At 37.2% G+C, this 13,839-nt stretch overlaps 1 protein-coding gene across 1 annotated transcript in view; it reads right to left on the bottom strand.

Annotated features, from left to right (window-relative positions):
- Positions 1-1,743: 1,743 nt before the first annotated feature.
- LOC132097779 (coiled-coil domain-containing protein 22) overlaps positions 1,744-13,839 on the bottom strand; it is a 15,731-nt gene continuing 3,635 nt past the window's right edge. The window contains exons 3-16 of the mRNA XM_059503707.1: positions 13,045-13,177; positions 9,577-9,683; positions 9,378-9,462; positions 9,022-9,191; positions 7,613-7,825; positions 6,258-6,449; positions 5,964-6,083; positions 5,695-5,811; positions 3,940-4,041; positions 3,477-3,584; positions 3,230-3,325; positions 2,654-2,713; positions 2,205-2,279; positions 1,744-2,105 (exon numbers count right to left, since the gene is read on the bottom strand). Coding sequence (XP_059359690.1) covers positions 1,992-2,105; positions 2,205-2,279; positions 2,654-2,713; positions 3,230-3,325; positions 3,477-3,584; positions 3,940-4,041; positions 5,695-5,811; positions 5,964-6,083; positions 6,258-6,449; positions 7,613-7,825; positions 9,022-9,191; positions 9,378-9,462; positions 9,577-9,683; positions 13,045-13,177 — 1,692 coding nt within the window. The 3' untranslated portion in view covers positions 1,744-1,991. The remainder of the gene's footprint in view (positions 2,106-2,204; positions 2,280-2,653; positions 2,714-3,229; positions 3,326-3,476; positions 3,585-3,939; positions 4,042-5,694; positions 5,812-5,963; positions 6,084-6,257; positions 6,450-7,612; positions 7,826-9,021; positions 9,192-9,377; positions 9,463-9,576; positions 9,684-13,044; positions 13,178-13,839) is intronic.

The raw sequence follows: 13,839 nt of genomic DNA on the forward strand, positions 1-13,839 counted from the left end.
CTTTTGATTGGTCAGACGACCTGGCAACTGCCTACATGTGCTACGTGACTGAATATGCTTAGCATGTTCCAAGAGACATAGGCTTGTATGTACAAGATGTGACAATAGAAGCCACTGGTTCTACTTAAAAAAAATAGGAATTTTTATGATTATTTATATGGTGTTGTTCTACGCAGACCACAGGGACGTGGACGGCCAAATGCGCTGCAGCCTAAAACACTGGAATAAAAGGAACGCATGACTGGTTTAATGCAGTAACAAAAAGGCTGATGCAGTTAGTTTAGTTACCGCTTTTGATGATGAGTTCAACTTATGTTACTATCTTATCCTAACCGACAGACAAAATATTTTTTTTATAAGCCCCTTCCGGAATGCACACTTTTTTTTCAGCTAGTCGATTTTAGGGATTGCAGTAAAGAGTAAAATCACGTTTCGCACACTTGTTTCAAAACGTGTTTACTGGGCTTATCAGCTCAGAGACATAAAATAAGAAGAGCAGAATAACTAAAATGTCAATTTATAGCCACTAATGTCTGAAGTAACTTGTTTCCGCTGCATGTATTGATGATATTCATACAGCATTCATTTCAATGTGTGGAACAGGGTGTGGCTGAACGTGTTTGGTCAATATCCCAAGAAAATCCTCTAAACCATGTAGAAACTCAACCTCACGAAACTTGTCATCGAGTAGTATATTTGAAATAAATTTTAGTATCATATTACGCTCCAAAATGTAAATAAATAAACTTTACTTAAAAGACAATTAATATTTTTTTAGGACAGTTAAGGACAATTGTCATTAATCTGACAGAAACGTGTGTGTATGTTTTTGTTAGGTTTCATTTTCTGTTAACTTCCTCAGGACTTGTAGCAAAATGTTGAAATATCAGAACAACATGTTTCATATTCATATGAGATTGAGCATATGAATACAATTCCAGATAAATTACAAAACATTCTTTTCAGAATAAATTCTAATTGAGACTTTTTCCGAGTTGTGCAGCCCTACTCTAAATGTCTTATTATGCGAAGGTGAAAATTGCCTTAATAGCAGTAACAATGTCAAAGGGTCGATAATACCTCAATTTAAGTCAAAACGAAATCCTCAATACTATTTTTTGCAAAAAAAGAAAAAACAAACTGGGACAATAACAACTGGTGGCAATATGATGAGATATCAGAACGTCTTGTTCAGAGATTGAGCAGATGTATACAAGTCGTGGTAAATTACAAAACATTATTTATCTCTAAAATCAAACATTCCAAAAACAGGCATTAACTATGAAAGGGTTTTGAAAACCAGTTTGAATGGGACAATCATCAGTGTTAGTCAAATGTGTTTACACAGCTTTCCTACAGTCAGCCTGACGAGTACTTTTCTATCACAGAGGTTCAATGACAATATAACTTTCAATTACGAGTGTTTGAGCAGCTCTATGGATCCATCAGAGCCAAGCAAACTGATACGTTATAAAATGTATGCTTTAATATGAAACAGGCAAGCTGTTTATGAATATTCACTTGTTATCAGCCCACTATTTTTCCAGTTGATTCAAATCGCTTGAACTTTTGTAATGTTCATGAGCAGATCAACCCATATGATGAACAACAATCAGAGGTCACTGTTAACGGACACTTTCACGTACATATGGTTATCGGCGTATAACAATGATGTTGTTTCATCAATCCAATGCACCGGTACTGGTCCTTCTCAAATTATTGCAGTCCAAGCTTTTTGTAAAAAAAAAAAAAACAATCTCATCACAATGAACAGAATTAGCTTTAACTAACATTTCTTCAAATTTGTGTCATTTTGATGCAAAAAACTTTTGTGTTCAAACCCTCAGTAAAAGCTGCTAATGTGATGAGGATTATTTCGGATTGAGGGCTGTCGCAGATGGGAGCCAAACTGACGTCTCTCACAGCAGAACTCATTTCAGCAAGCCACGATTTCACTCTGCAGTACCATCAAACACAGACGGAGCGACAGCTCAACCTTCCCGGATCTTCGCAGCAAGGGCTGAGTTCTCCTGACGAATGGCCTTGTAGTCTTCAAGGATTTTCTCTAGATTGCTAACTGTTGTTTTACCATTTTCAGTCTCAATCTACAAAAAATAAATATATAAATATATTGGACTGATGACAGCTGAAAAGTGAGAATTAAATGATGTTTGCTTAGTTCTAAACATGGCTTGGTTTCACACCTGCTCCTCAAGATCTCGGATTTCTCTCATGATGGTTCCGGTGTCTTCAATGGTCTGAATCAGCTGAGTGCAGTTCTGAGAGCACAGATATGTTAGAATGATTAAGTTGATGATTCTCTTGCAGGACAAAATTCCCAGAGTCTTGCTGAAGTCAGCAAGAGCATTAGCTCTTAAGTTCAGTTGTGTAGTTCAAAGGTTGAACAGATGGACAAACTGAGCAAAAGCCACCATATCATGTGCCATTTTTGTCTGAAATGTTTTTTTGCAGGATCACAAGCAGCATGCCTTTTGCTCGTCTTGTCACAGGAGACAAAAATGTTTTTCCAACCCAGTACCTGCATTTTAGGACTACAATGTGCAACTTCAATCCAACAATCCAAACCAGTGACAACACCAAAATATATACTATCACATTTATTTATAGATCTTAATAATATGCAGACTCATACCTCATGTAAGGCAGCCAAGTACTTGTAGGATTTACGGACAGATTCATCTTTCTTGGCATCCTGCATTAAAAGATTTCAGTTTTTTAATACTGAATTACTATTACAAAACAATGAAAACGTCAGATTATTTAAGAGGATCTGAGAGCACAATGAAAAAAGAAACTATTTGCAATGTAAAATGAACAAGACAAAGAATATATTTTTAAATTATTTTAAATACACTGCTGTTCAAATATTCTGAATCATTTTCAAAAAGGAATTAATACTTTTATTCAGCAAAAATGGTGTTCCTTTGAACTTTCTATTCAAAATCACAAATGTTTGAGCACCAAATCAGAAAATTTGAATGATTTCAGTTTTGCTATCTCAGGAAAGAATTACATTTTACAGTATACTAAAGTATAAATCTGTTATAAATAAAATGACCGTTTTTACTGTCTGATCAAATCAAATCAATGCATCCTTGGTGAGCATTATTGGTGAGACTTTCAAGAATATATATATATATATATATATATATATATATATATATATATATATATATAAACCTTTTAAACCTTTGAAAACAAGACTGACCTTAAACACCAGTTCATCGGTGACGGCAAATGTTCGGTCCAGTTTTCCTGTCAGGCTGTTAATCTCTTTCTGCAACTCCTTTGTATCAGACAAAATCTGCAGGGGGTCGATTAATAGGGTCAGAGGTCAAAAGGCTTCTGAAGAACTGCTAACTTCAAACAGAAAGCTGATGTCCGTGGACACAGGGCATGAACTTAGATGAAGTATTTAATTGAGGGCTAGATAAAGGATAAACTCAATCCAAGACCTTAGTGATTTCCTCCTTCTGTTTCTTTATGTTGCCTACGATCTCCAAGATCCTCATGGTGTAGGCTGAGCGAGACACATCTTTAGATAGCGTTTCATACTCCGTTAGCTGTAGAAAAACATTAAGAAGGAGAGTAAACGAACACAGTGAATGTTAAACCAACAAACAATAAATATTATAAGACAGATGCAGATTATTAGTTTAATATGCATTAATATGGACTGCGAATTTGAGATTCCAAAGGTAGTGGGGAGACATAGCCAAATGTAACAGACATTGAAACCAAAAGATCATATGTTTTGTAATGGCAAATGAGGACAAAAACTCATTTACATGGAACAGATGGCACTGAACACTTGTTTTTGAGTGGTACGACTGGTAAGGAAATGGTGTATGTGCTTAATGCATGTCTTGGGTGACTGAAAGGAGAGGGAAGGGATGAGACAATAAAAACATTCCGTACCAGCTGCTTATACAGACTCTCCTTCTTTTTGGCCTCCTCAGCAGACTGTTTGATTTTGTCATGCAGGTCTTTGATCTCTGACAGCTTCCTGGAGGACTCAGACTATTCGAAAATGTACATAACTGATTACTTCATTAATGCACACAATACAGTCAAAGTTATAGTAAGGGCTGCACAATTAATCACACCCAAAAAAAATAATGCTCTATGGCTTAGTGAGATTATTAACATAGCAAAGATTTCGCACGAAAGCAGCTCATGATGTAGTGTTTACAGTTTCCCAGAACAGCTTGGTTCACAGTAAACAGGTCATCTTTTAAAGGGTTAGTTCACCCAAATATTAAAATTATGTCATTAATGACTCACCCTCATGTCGTTCCAAACCCGTAAGACCTCCGTTTATCTTTGTCTAGTCCGAGAGCTCTCAGTCCCTCCATTGAAACTGTGTGTACGGTCTACTGTCCATGTCCAGAAAGGTAAGAAAAACATCATCAAAGTAGTCCATGTGACATCAGAGGGTCAGTTAGAATTTTTTGAAGCATCGAAAATACATTTTGGTCCAAAAATAACAAAAATTACGACTTTATTCAGCATTGTCTTCTCTTCCGGGTCTGTTGTGAGCGCATTCACAACACTGAAGTGACACTGCTGACATGTTATCTTTGTTATTGGGCGCACCAGAAAACACGTCAGCAGCGTCGTGCGTCAACAGTCACAGCAGTCGCGCTCACAACAGACCTGGAAGAGAAGACAATGCTGAATAAAGTCGTGATTTTTGGACCAAAATGTATTTTCGATGCTTCAACAAATTCTAACTGACCCTCTGATGTCACATGGACCACTTTGATGATGTTTTTATTACCTTTCTGGACATGGACAGTATACCGTACACACAGCTTCAATGGAGGGTCAGAAAGCTCTCTGGATAAATCTAAAATATCTTAAATTAGTGTTCTGAAGATGAACGGAGGTCTTACGGGTTTGGAACAACATGAGGGTGAGTCGTTAATGACAATTTAAATTTTTGGATAAACTAACCCTTTAACATGCATTTGGGAACACAACATGCAGCAACCATCAAACTCATAATGAGAAATGCTTATAAACCAGCTGCTGTCAACAGAGAACTGCAGATTTCTGTCAAAATAAAAGCTTGATGGTTTAACATTTAGAAATTAGGACAGCCATAAATAAAAAAAAGTTTAAGTCTTACAAATAATAATTATTTTTTTATTATTAATGCTCTATAATTTTTCTTAACCTACACCCTCCAATAATTATTTTGGAGTACTTTTATTTTGCAATGAAATATCACAATGGAGATATTTCTTTATTTTCTTGTTTATTTTTATTTAGCAATAATAATAACAGATATTCTTCCGATTATTATTAATGTTATTATTATCATTACAGTTAAATTGATATACAATCAAAAAAATTTGGGGGCAAAAATGTACAGCTACAACACAAACAAGCTTCGTGGACAATACAAAGAAGCACAGCAAATCTAGCAAAAACATCATAATTATACTTCTTTCCCAGAATGTGCAGCCCTTTTCATACGTTCTCGATATTATAACAAATATCACAAAAATTACCTTAACAACTAATGCAGGAACAATAAATCAGCCTGTTATTATTCAGGGGTTTGATGTCCAAAGAATTGAAATGATATCTACATATTTGGCTGTTTAGATAGGAGTGCATAATAGCTTTAGACGACTGCAGTTGCTATGGGGCTGTAACACAAGGTACCTCTCTGTTGCTGCACAGCTCTTTTAGTCTGCGGTGCTCGTCAATCAACGGGACTCTGTGTTTCTCCCACTGAGAGGCTAAATGAACCACTCGTTTAGAGCTTGCCTCAACCAGACTCTACCCAACACAAACACACAGGACAAAAAGAAACATGTCATTAGTCACACGGTTCAATTCTGTCTGCACTATACTGTTATTCCTGTTTTCATCGTTTGTTTTTGGTTCTGAATGGGGGTGATACATGTGTGTACATTGTGTGACTTGTGTACCTGTAATTTTAGCAGGTTGTTCTCAGCGTCAGGTAGCAGGTCAATGGTCTGTCTCTTCATTTTGATCGAATTCTCCTTCTCGCCATTACGAACCTCTTTCTGTTGTAGCTCATCTGACACCTGCAGACAGGAATGTGACATATCAATGATTACAAAAAAAAAAACTGCTGCATTTATTCTCCAATTAACTGAAGATTATGAGAATTTAAATATTACCCCATATTATATTTGTTACATCACTATATATATGTGATATGTTATACTATAATGTCATGTTATCTGATTGGTCATTGCCTGCTGGATGGACACGGTGAGCTGCTTGATGTCTCCTCCCACTTCTTCCATGTGGACTGACAGCTGCTGCAACTGTTGCTGCAGAGCAGCAAGTTCTGCTTCCTGCTGGGCCTTTAGGTCCTCCTCTGATTGGTGAGAGCTGGGAAGTGCACTTGCTGCTGCTGCCATCTGCTGGGCTGCCTTCTCAGGTTCCTAAAATCATTTTGCCTTTTTAGCTCAGAGCCAAAACTTCTTAATATCCACTCATTTAGATTACAAGCAGATCAAATTACTTGGATAAAGGATCTAAAATTAACTTTTAGTTTTAAGAATAAATAAGAATAAGAAATGGCTTTTTGAGAAAGTTTTTCAAGTAGAGATTGACGAATACAAATTCTTTGTACTTTTGTAAGTGTCAGATTTCCAATATATATATATATATATATACACACACACACACACACACACACACACACACATAAAATAAGTTTTGTTCAGCAGTGATATAAACATAAGCCATATTTTTAATTACTATATAAATGGGTTTTATATAATTAATTTTTTTGTTTTGAATGTTTATGTATTGTTTGTGAATTATAAATGTTATTACTTCTACTACATAATTATGTTTATAATAAAAATTATTTTGTGTTTTGTAATGTTTATGTATCATATCATATCAAGAAAATTGAAAAACTAATGCCCAATCACAGAGTCCTGCTGAGAAAGCATATTATCGGTATTAATAGTTTATCTATGTTTACCTCAGCCTAGATTACATGACAGCCAACTGGCACACTACTATTTTTACCATGTGTTTACTGTGTTCAACACATCTACAGACAGTCAATACACGCAAAATTACTATATAGATCATTTCACATCTTAGCACTTTGCTTCTCATTGCTTCTCTTTGCATCAAAAACCGAATTACTAAAGCTCTCGAAATTATTCATTTATATTAAAAGCACCTTAATGTAAAGCCATGTGAATAAAGGCTTTTTTAATTTTTTCAGTATAATTTAGAGTGCCTTGGAGTGATTTATTCATTTAGAAATCCTGCATCCAAAAAGCACAGATTTAAGGACTTAATACGCCAGCAGCATTTTTTGCATATTTTTGTATGATTTTCAGACAATTTGTCTTTCGATTGAGCATTTGCCACACATTTCCACTACATTTCCATGTCTGGCAAGCTTTGTCGTAGCTGTAGTACCTAAAATGTCTACATTTTGAAAATAACCTTGTTATTAACGCAGTCATGTCACTATTATTTTTCATGACAAACAAAACAAAACCACATTACAAAACCTAAGATTTTCCAGCATGTGGGAACCCTTGCCCATCAGTTTGAGTACACAGATTCTGACAGGTACCTGTGTAAAGGTGAATTTCTCTGTATGAGTGAAGCGTGTGCCTTTGGTCAGCACATCTCCCCCAGTGGAAGCACCACCGAATGACTGCAGCAGTTCAGCGAGGTCAGAAGTCGAGCGTGTGGCTCCGTATGTGTCCGGACGAGGCTGAGCCGCTGCCCTCAGCTGCTCCTCGATACGCTTCTGCAGTCGGGCCTTCTTTCTGGATCGGTACTCCTGGAGAGACAAGATAAAAAAAGAGTGGCAAGGCTTTAAATCACCAAATGTAATATTTAAATATGTAATGTAATATCTTTAGTTGAATTTCACATTTTATTAATTTACGAAATCATGATGCTTCTTAATGCACTCTGGCTATTTTCAGATTCACAACTACTCTCAAAGCACTGCAAGAAAAAACAGTAAACAGAAATGAATTACAAACACAGATATAGCCTTGCAATTTATAAATAAAATATGTGCCGAGACCTTGGAGAACATCTAGGGGTCAGACAACAGGCCAGTGTGTAAGTTAGTTGGGGGGCAGGTGAGATGAAAATGTGGAACTGAGATGTGAGAGGGCAGCGGTACAGTCAAAGGACACATACATGCTGAATGTCACACTTGTGTTAAAGACATCTCTGTGTTCCATCCTCGTGTTGATACATGCCTTTACCACAGAGACGCCATCAAGGAAAGTAGCAAAAATATTTACATGCTAGTGTTATTGTTATTATCAAGACCTAGGGGTCGTGCTAGAGAGACATCATGCTGAGGCTGTAAAGCAGGCCATCTGTAAACGGAGCCAAACTGAAATTAAGTGCTTGGCAATATAACTATTCTATTAACATTTCAGTTTCAGACATTGTGTACAATGACGAATTTATGAGCTTAAAGTGTCAGTTCACCCAAACAAGATTGTGGGTTACCAAGCTGTTTCTGGTCTATGGAAGCCAATGGGGACTAACAACTGTTTGGTTACCCTCTTCAAAATATCTTCTTTCACATCCAGCAGAAGAAAGAAATTCATGCAGGGTTGAAGCAATTTCAGGGTGAGTAAATGAAGATAATTATATTTTTATTTTTGGGTGAACTATACCCTTAAATTAAAACCTAAATTAAAAATTAAAGACACAAAGAAAAAAAAAAATATTGAGTTAATTGCTTTACCTTGTTAACTATTTAAAAACCACTAAAATGGCAAAGACACAACTAAATGAATACAATAAAATTACAATGACAACTAAAAATATATAGTGGAAAAAATAAAAGCCAAGTTTTCCGATATTAATACTATAAAAGTATATAAACAAAGCTGAAGTAACACTGTTATAAACTCCATGGAGACCTAGAAATGATGTCAAAACTATCACTAAGCAACTAATGACCACAGTTTTATTTTTGGATGAACACTAAGGGGGGGTGAGAATAACCTCAGGTGTAAGTCTTGACAGAAGGCCTTGGCTGTTCCATTCACTCTCCCACTCCTGTGTGGCACTAAGTTCAGAGATGTGGTTCTCCAGGAGGGACGCTGGCACTGAGGCATGCTGGGAAGGCTGGGCGGTCACAGGCAGCAAATAATTCCTCCAGTATTCTTGCACCTCTGAGAGGATTCACAAAGAAACATCAAAGACATACTAATGTTAGCAGAATGAATCATGAAGCTGAATATGTTTTTTGTCAAATTCCTCAAAGGGGTAATCACACTTCAGGGGCAAGTGGCAACAAGTCTAATACCACACCAAACCTAAGGGGGCTTATTGAATGGAGTAAGTGAAAATGAGCATGCCTTTTGGCTGTTTCCTGGAAGAGACTTTCACTGAATATGGGAGGCTCAGCGGCTGGGCGTGGAAACTGTAACATGGGCCGGAACTCTGAAATTACATTGACATACATTTGTCAGTTAGTTAGTTAGCTGACAAGAAGTTTCTAGAGTTCTGCATATAAGCCTTAGCCCTGGATTTCAAGATGTATGCATGCTGAGGTACCTGCATTTTACAATGAATGGGGAGTCTACAGGACGGAGGGAGCCAAGGCACTGACAACTGCGCTTTAATTTGAGCAGCAATTGCTCTCTGCATCAGCGCAGACTTCCCTAAGTGAGGAGAGATATATGCAACAATCAGACAATTCTGAGAAACTAGCCTCATTAATTATATTCATTTAATCCAATAATCAAAAGCAACAAGTGACACTACAAAGGCAAGCAAACTAATCTTTGGGGAAAAAATTATAGTAATGTTTGCAATATTGAGTCTGAACCAGTCTGCACTGTTTCCCACTGAGTTTATAATTGCGTTAACAAGCTATTAACTGAAATTTACTCTGGATCCTTGCCAAGATAATAAAACATTTTAATGCATTTTTAGGCAATCGAGAGTGCTTAATTAATGTAGGAGAATTGAGGGGGAAGAATAATCATTTCTAGTTTATTGAAGAAAGCTGGGAATAATCAGCACTCTAAGCTCTTACATTAACACCCTAGTTAATCACATTACCCTATGATCCCAGCAACAGCCCAACCGCAACACTTTATTAATACACAGCCAGAAATTCATCTCAGGTTCTGGAAAATTTGTTGAAGAAATGGTTGGAAACTTTGAGTCACACCAGATTTAATATGATGTGAATCACTTCAAATCACTATTACATCATTATTCTCCAGTATTATCACATGGTGTGTAAAGTAACTGATATAAAAGAATTACAAGTATAAACTCTGAGAAACAGGCTTCCATAGTTGCTAGACTGCAGTTTTACTATTTTCATTGCAAATAATAGATCATGTTGTAGACATCTTTCTTCTGTATTTTGATGTATTTTCTAATGAAACAAATTAGTGAAGAAAAAATGGCAGGGAAGGGACTTTTTTCTAGTAGATCTGAATCGGAGCTTGAGGAAGATTTTAAAGGGTTAGTTCACCCCAAAAATGAAAATTGTCATTAATTACACATCCTCATGTCGTTCCAAACCCGAAAGACAGAAACACAACTGAAATGTTCCCAGGTACAGACATTTGGTATATACAGTCGTGGCCAAAAGTTTTGATAATTACATAAATATTAGTTTTCAAAAAGTTTGCTGCTAAACTGCTTTTAGATCTTTGTTTCAGTTGTTCCTGTGATGTACTGAAATATAATTACAAGCACTTCATACGTTTCAAAGGCTTTTATTGACAATTACATGACATTTATGCAAAGAGTCAGTATTTGCAGTGTTAGGCTTTCTTTTTCAGGACCTCTGCAATACGACTGGGCATGCTCTCAATCAAATTCTGGGCCAAATCCTGACTAATAGCAACCCATTCTTTCATAATCACTTCTTGGAGTTTGTCAGAATTAGTGGGTTTTTGTTTGTCCACCTGCCTCTTAAGGATTAACCACAAATTCTCAATGGGATTAAGATCTGGGGAGTTTCCAGGCCATGGACCCAAAATTTCAACATTCTTGTGCCCGAGCCACTTAGTTATCATTTTTGCCTTATGGCACGGTGCTCCATCGTGCTGGAAAATGCATTGTTCTTCACCAAACTGTTGTTGGATTGTTGGAAGAAGTTGCTGTTGGAGGGTGTTTTGGTACCATTCTTTATTCATGGCTGTGTTTTTGGGCAGAATTGTGAGTGAGCCCACTCCCTTGGATGAGAAGCAACCCCACACATGAATGGTGTCAGGATGCTTTACTGTTGGCATGACACAGGACTGATGGTAGCGCTCACCTTTACTTCTCCGGACAAGCCTTTTTCCAGATGCCCCAAACAATCGGAAAGGGGCTTCATCAGAGAATATGACTTTGCCCCAGTCCTCAGCAGTCCATTCACTATACTTTCTGCAGAAGATCAATCTGTCCCTGATGTTTTTTTTGGAGAGAAGTGGCTTCTTTGCTGCCCTTCTTGACACCAGGCCATCTTCCAAAAGTCTTGGCCTCACTGTGCGTGCAGATGCGCTCACACCTGCCTGCTGCCATTCCTGAGCAAGTTCTGCACTGGTGGCACTCCGATCCCGCAGCTGAATCCTCTTTAGGAGACGATCCTGGCGCTTGCTGGACTTTCTTGGACGCCCTGAAGCCTTCTTTACAAGAATTGAACCTCTTTCCTTGACGTTCTTGATGATCCTATAAATTGTTGATTTAGGTGCAATCTTAGTAGCCACAATATCCTTGCCTGTGAAGCCATTTTTATGCAACGCAATGATGGCTGCACGCGTTTCTTTGCAGGTCACCATGGTTAACAATGGAAGAACAATGATTTCAAGCATCACACTCCTTTTAACATGTCAAGTCTGCCATTCTAACTCAATCAGCCTTACATAATGATCTCCAGACTCCAGCCTTGTGCTCGTCAACATTCTCACCTGAGTTAACAAGACGATTACTGAAATGATCTCAGCAGGTCCTTTAATGACAGCAATGAAATGCAGTGGAAAGGTTTTTTTGGGATTAAGTTAATTTTCATGGCAAAGAAGGACTATGCAATTCATCTGATCACTCTTCATAACATTCTGGAGTATATGCAAATTGCTATTATAAAAACTTAAGCAGCAACTTTTCCAATATTTATGTAATTCTCAAAACTTTTGGCCATGACTGTACATCGGTAAAACAGTCAATGTGACATCAGTGGCTCAATGCTATGAGAATACTTTTTGTTTTTGCACAAAGAAAACAAAACGAACAATTTACTCAACCATTCTTCTACCCTGAGTTACGTCTTTCACCATTTTAGAGAGTATTACAATGTATACGCATATTTTTCCATAAGCATAAACAACACTTATTAACCATATTACATTAATGCGCGCTTTCCCCCTGAATGTAAACAATGCTGATTACGTCAAATATGTTCTTGGGTACCCTCCAAAATGGCAGAAGATGTAACCCGGGGGAGAAGAATGGTTGAGAAAAATGTTCATTTTGATTTCTTTGCGCAAAAAAAGAAGAAAAACAAAAAGTATTCTCGTAGCGTCGCAAAACTGAAGCTGAGCCACTGATGTCACATGGACTGTCTTACTGATATATTTACTGCATTTCTGGAGGGGGAAAATTTCAGTTGCATTGCTGTCTATGGAGGGTCAGATAGCTCTCTGATTTCCCCAAAAATATCTTAAATTAGTGTTCTGAAGATAAAAGAAGGTCTTATGGGTTTGGAACGACATAAGGGTGAAAAATTAATGGCCTAATTTTCATTTTGGGGTGAACTAACCCTTTAAGAAATAGGCAGGCTTTAAGTAGAGAAAATGATTACAGAAGTCTGGCAAAAATCACTAGAGAGAAGAGAGAAGTTGTTTCAGTAGAAGATTGAATTATGACATTTTAATTAAAAATTGGATGGATGAATCAATCCCAATAAGATGAATTTATAAAATACACACTGTGAATTTCCATTTTATGCATTGTATATTTAATATCATTATCAAGTATATGCCAATATTCATAAATGCAAAAAACAGTTGTCAAAAGTACCTGCAGGCTGGTCCGAGGCCTCTGCACTCTCTCTGGGCAGCTTCTCAACCAGAAACATGAACAGAGAGCGAATCTCTGGCTCATTGCTGTAGAGAAATGTCTGGTAGCCAATTTCCCCTTTAAAACCCACATCCTAAACATAAAAGAAATGCAAAAATCACATCAGAGTGAATTACAAGTCATTGCTCTACATTTTTAAGTTAGAACGTATAGAGAGTGGTACTAACAATAGCACTTTACAGTGAGGTCTCATTTGTTAAAGGGGTCATATGATGCTTTTTTAAAGATCATTATTTTGTGTATTTGGTTTAACAGAATGTTTACATAATTTAACGTTAAAAAAAACACGTAATTTTTAAAACACTGTACATTATTGTAGGTCCTCTATGCTCCGCCTCTCTCAAATGCATAGTTTTCTACAAAGTCCCTCCGTCTGACAAGCACAGTCTGCTTTGATTGGCCAGATGATCCAGTGCATTGTGATTGGCCGAACACCGCAAGCACTCGTCAGAAATGTAACGCCCCTTTCCATAATCATGAACTTCATCTTTAGTTTTACCCTGAGTTCAAGTCTGAAAAGGGAACAGAGTCGCGTGACAGACACAGTGATGAAGCTTGTATGTGTTTGCAGTACACAAGCCACGGACGGTTAAGACAGCTGACTCCACTGTGTGACCGTCTCTCTCTCTCTCTCTCTCTCTCTCTCTCTCTCTCACATACACATGCAAGGCACAAAACTCTGCATTTGAACATTCAATAGCAAATACTTAAACTAATAACAAAACATATATACAG

This window comes from Carassius carassius, chromosome 21, assembly GCF_963082965.1.
Source record: "Carassius carassius chromosome 21, fCarCar2.1, whole genome shotgun sequence".
Classification (NCBI taxonomy): domain Eukaryota; kingdom Metazoa; phylum Chordata; class Actinopteri; order Cypriniformes; family Cyprinidae; genus Carassius; species Carassius carassius.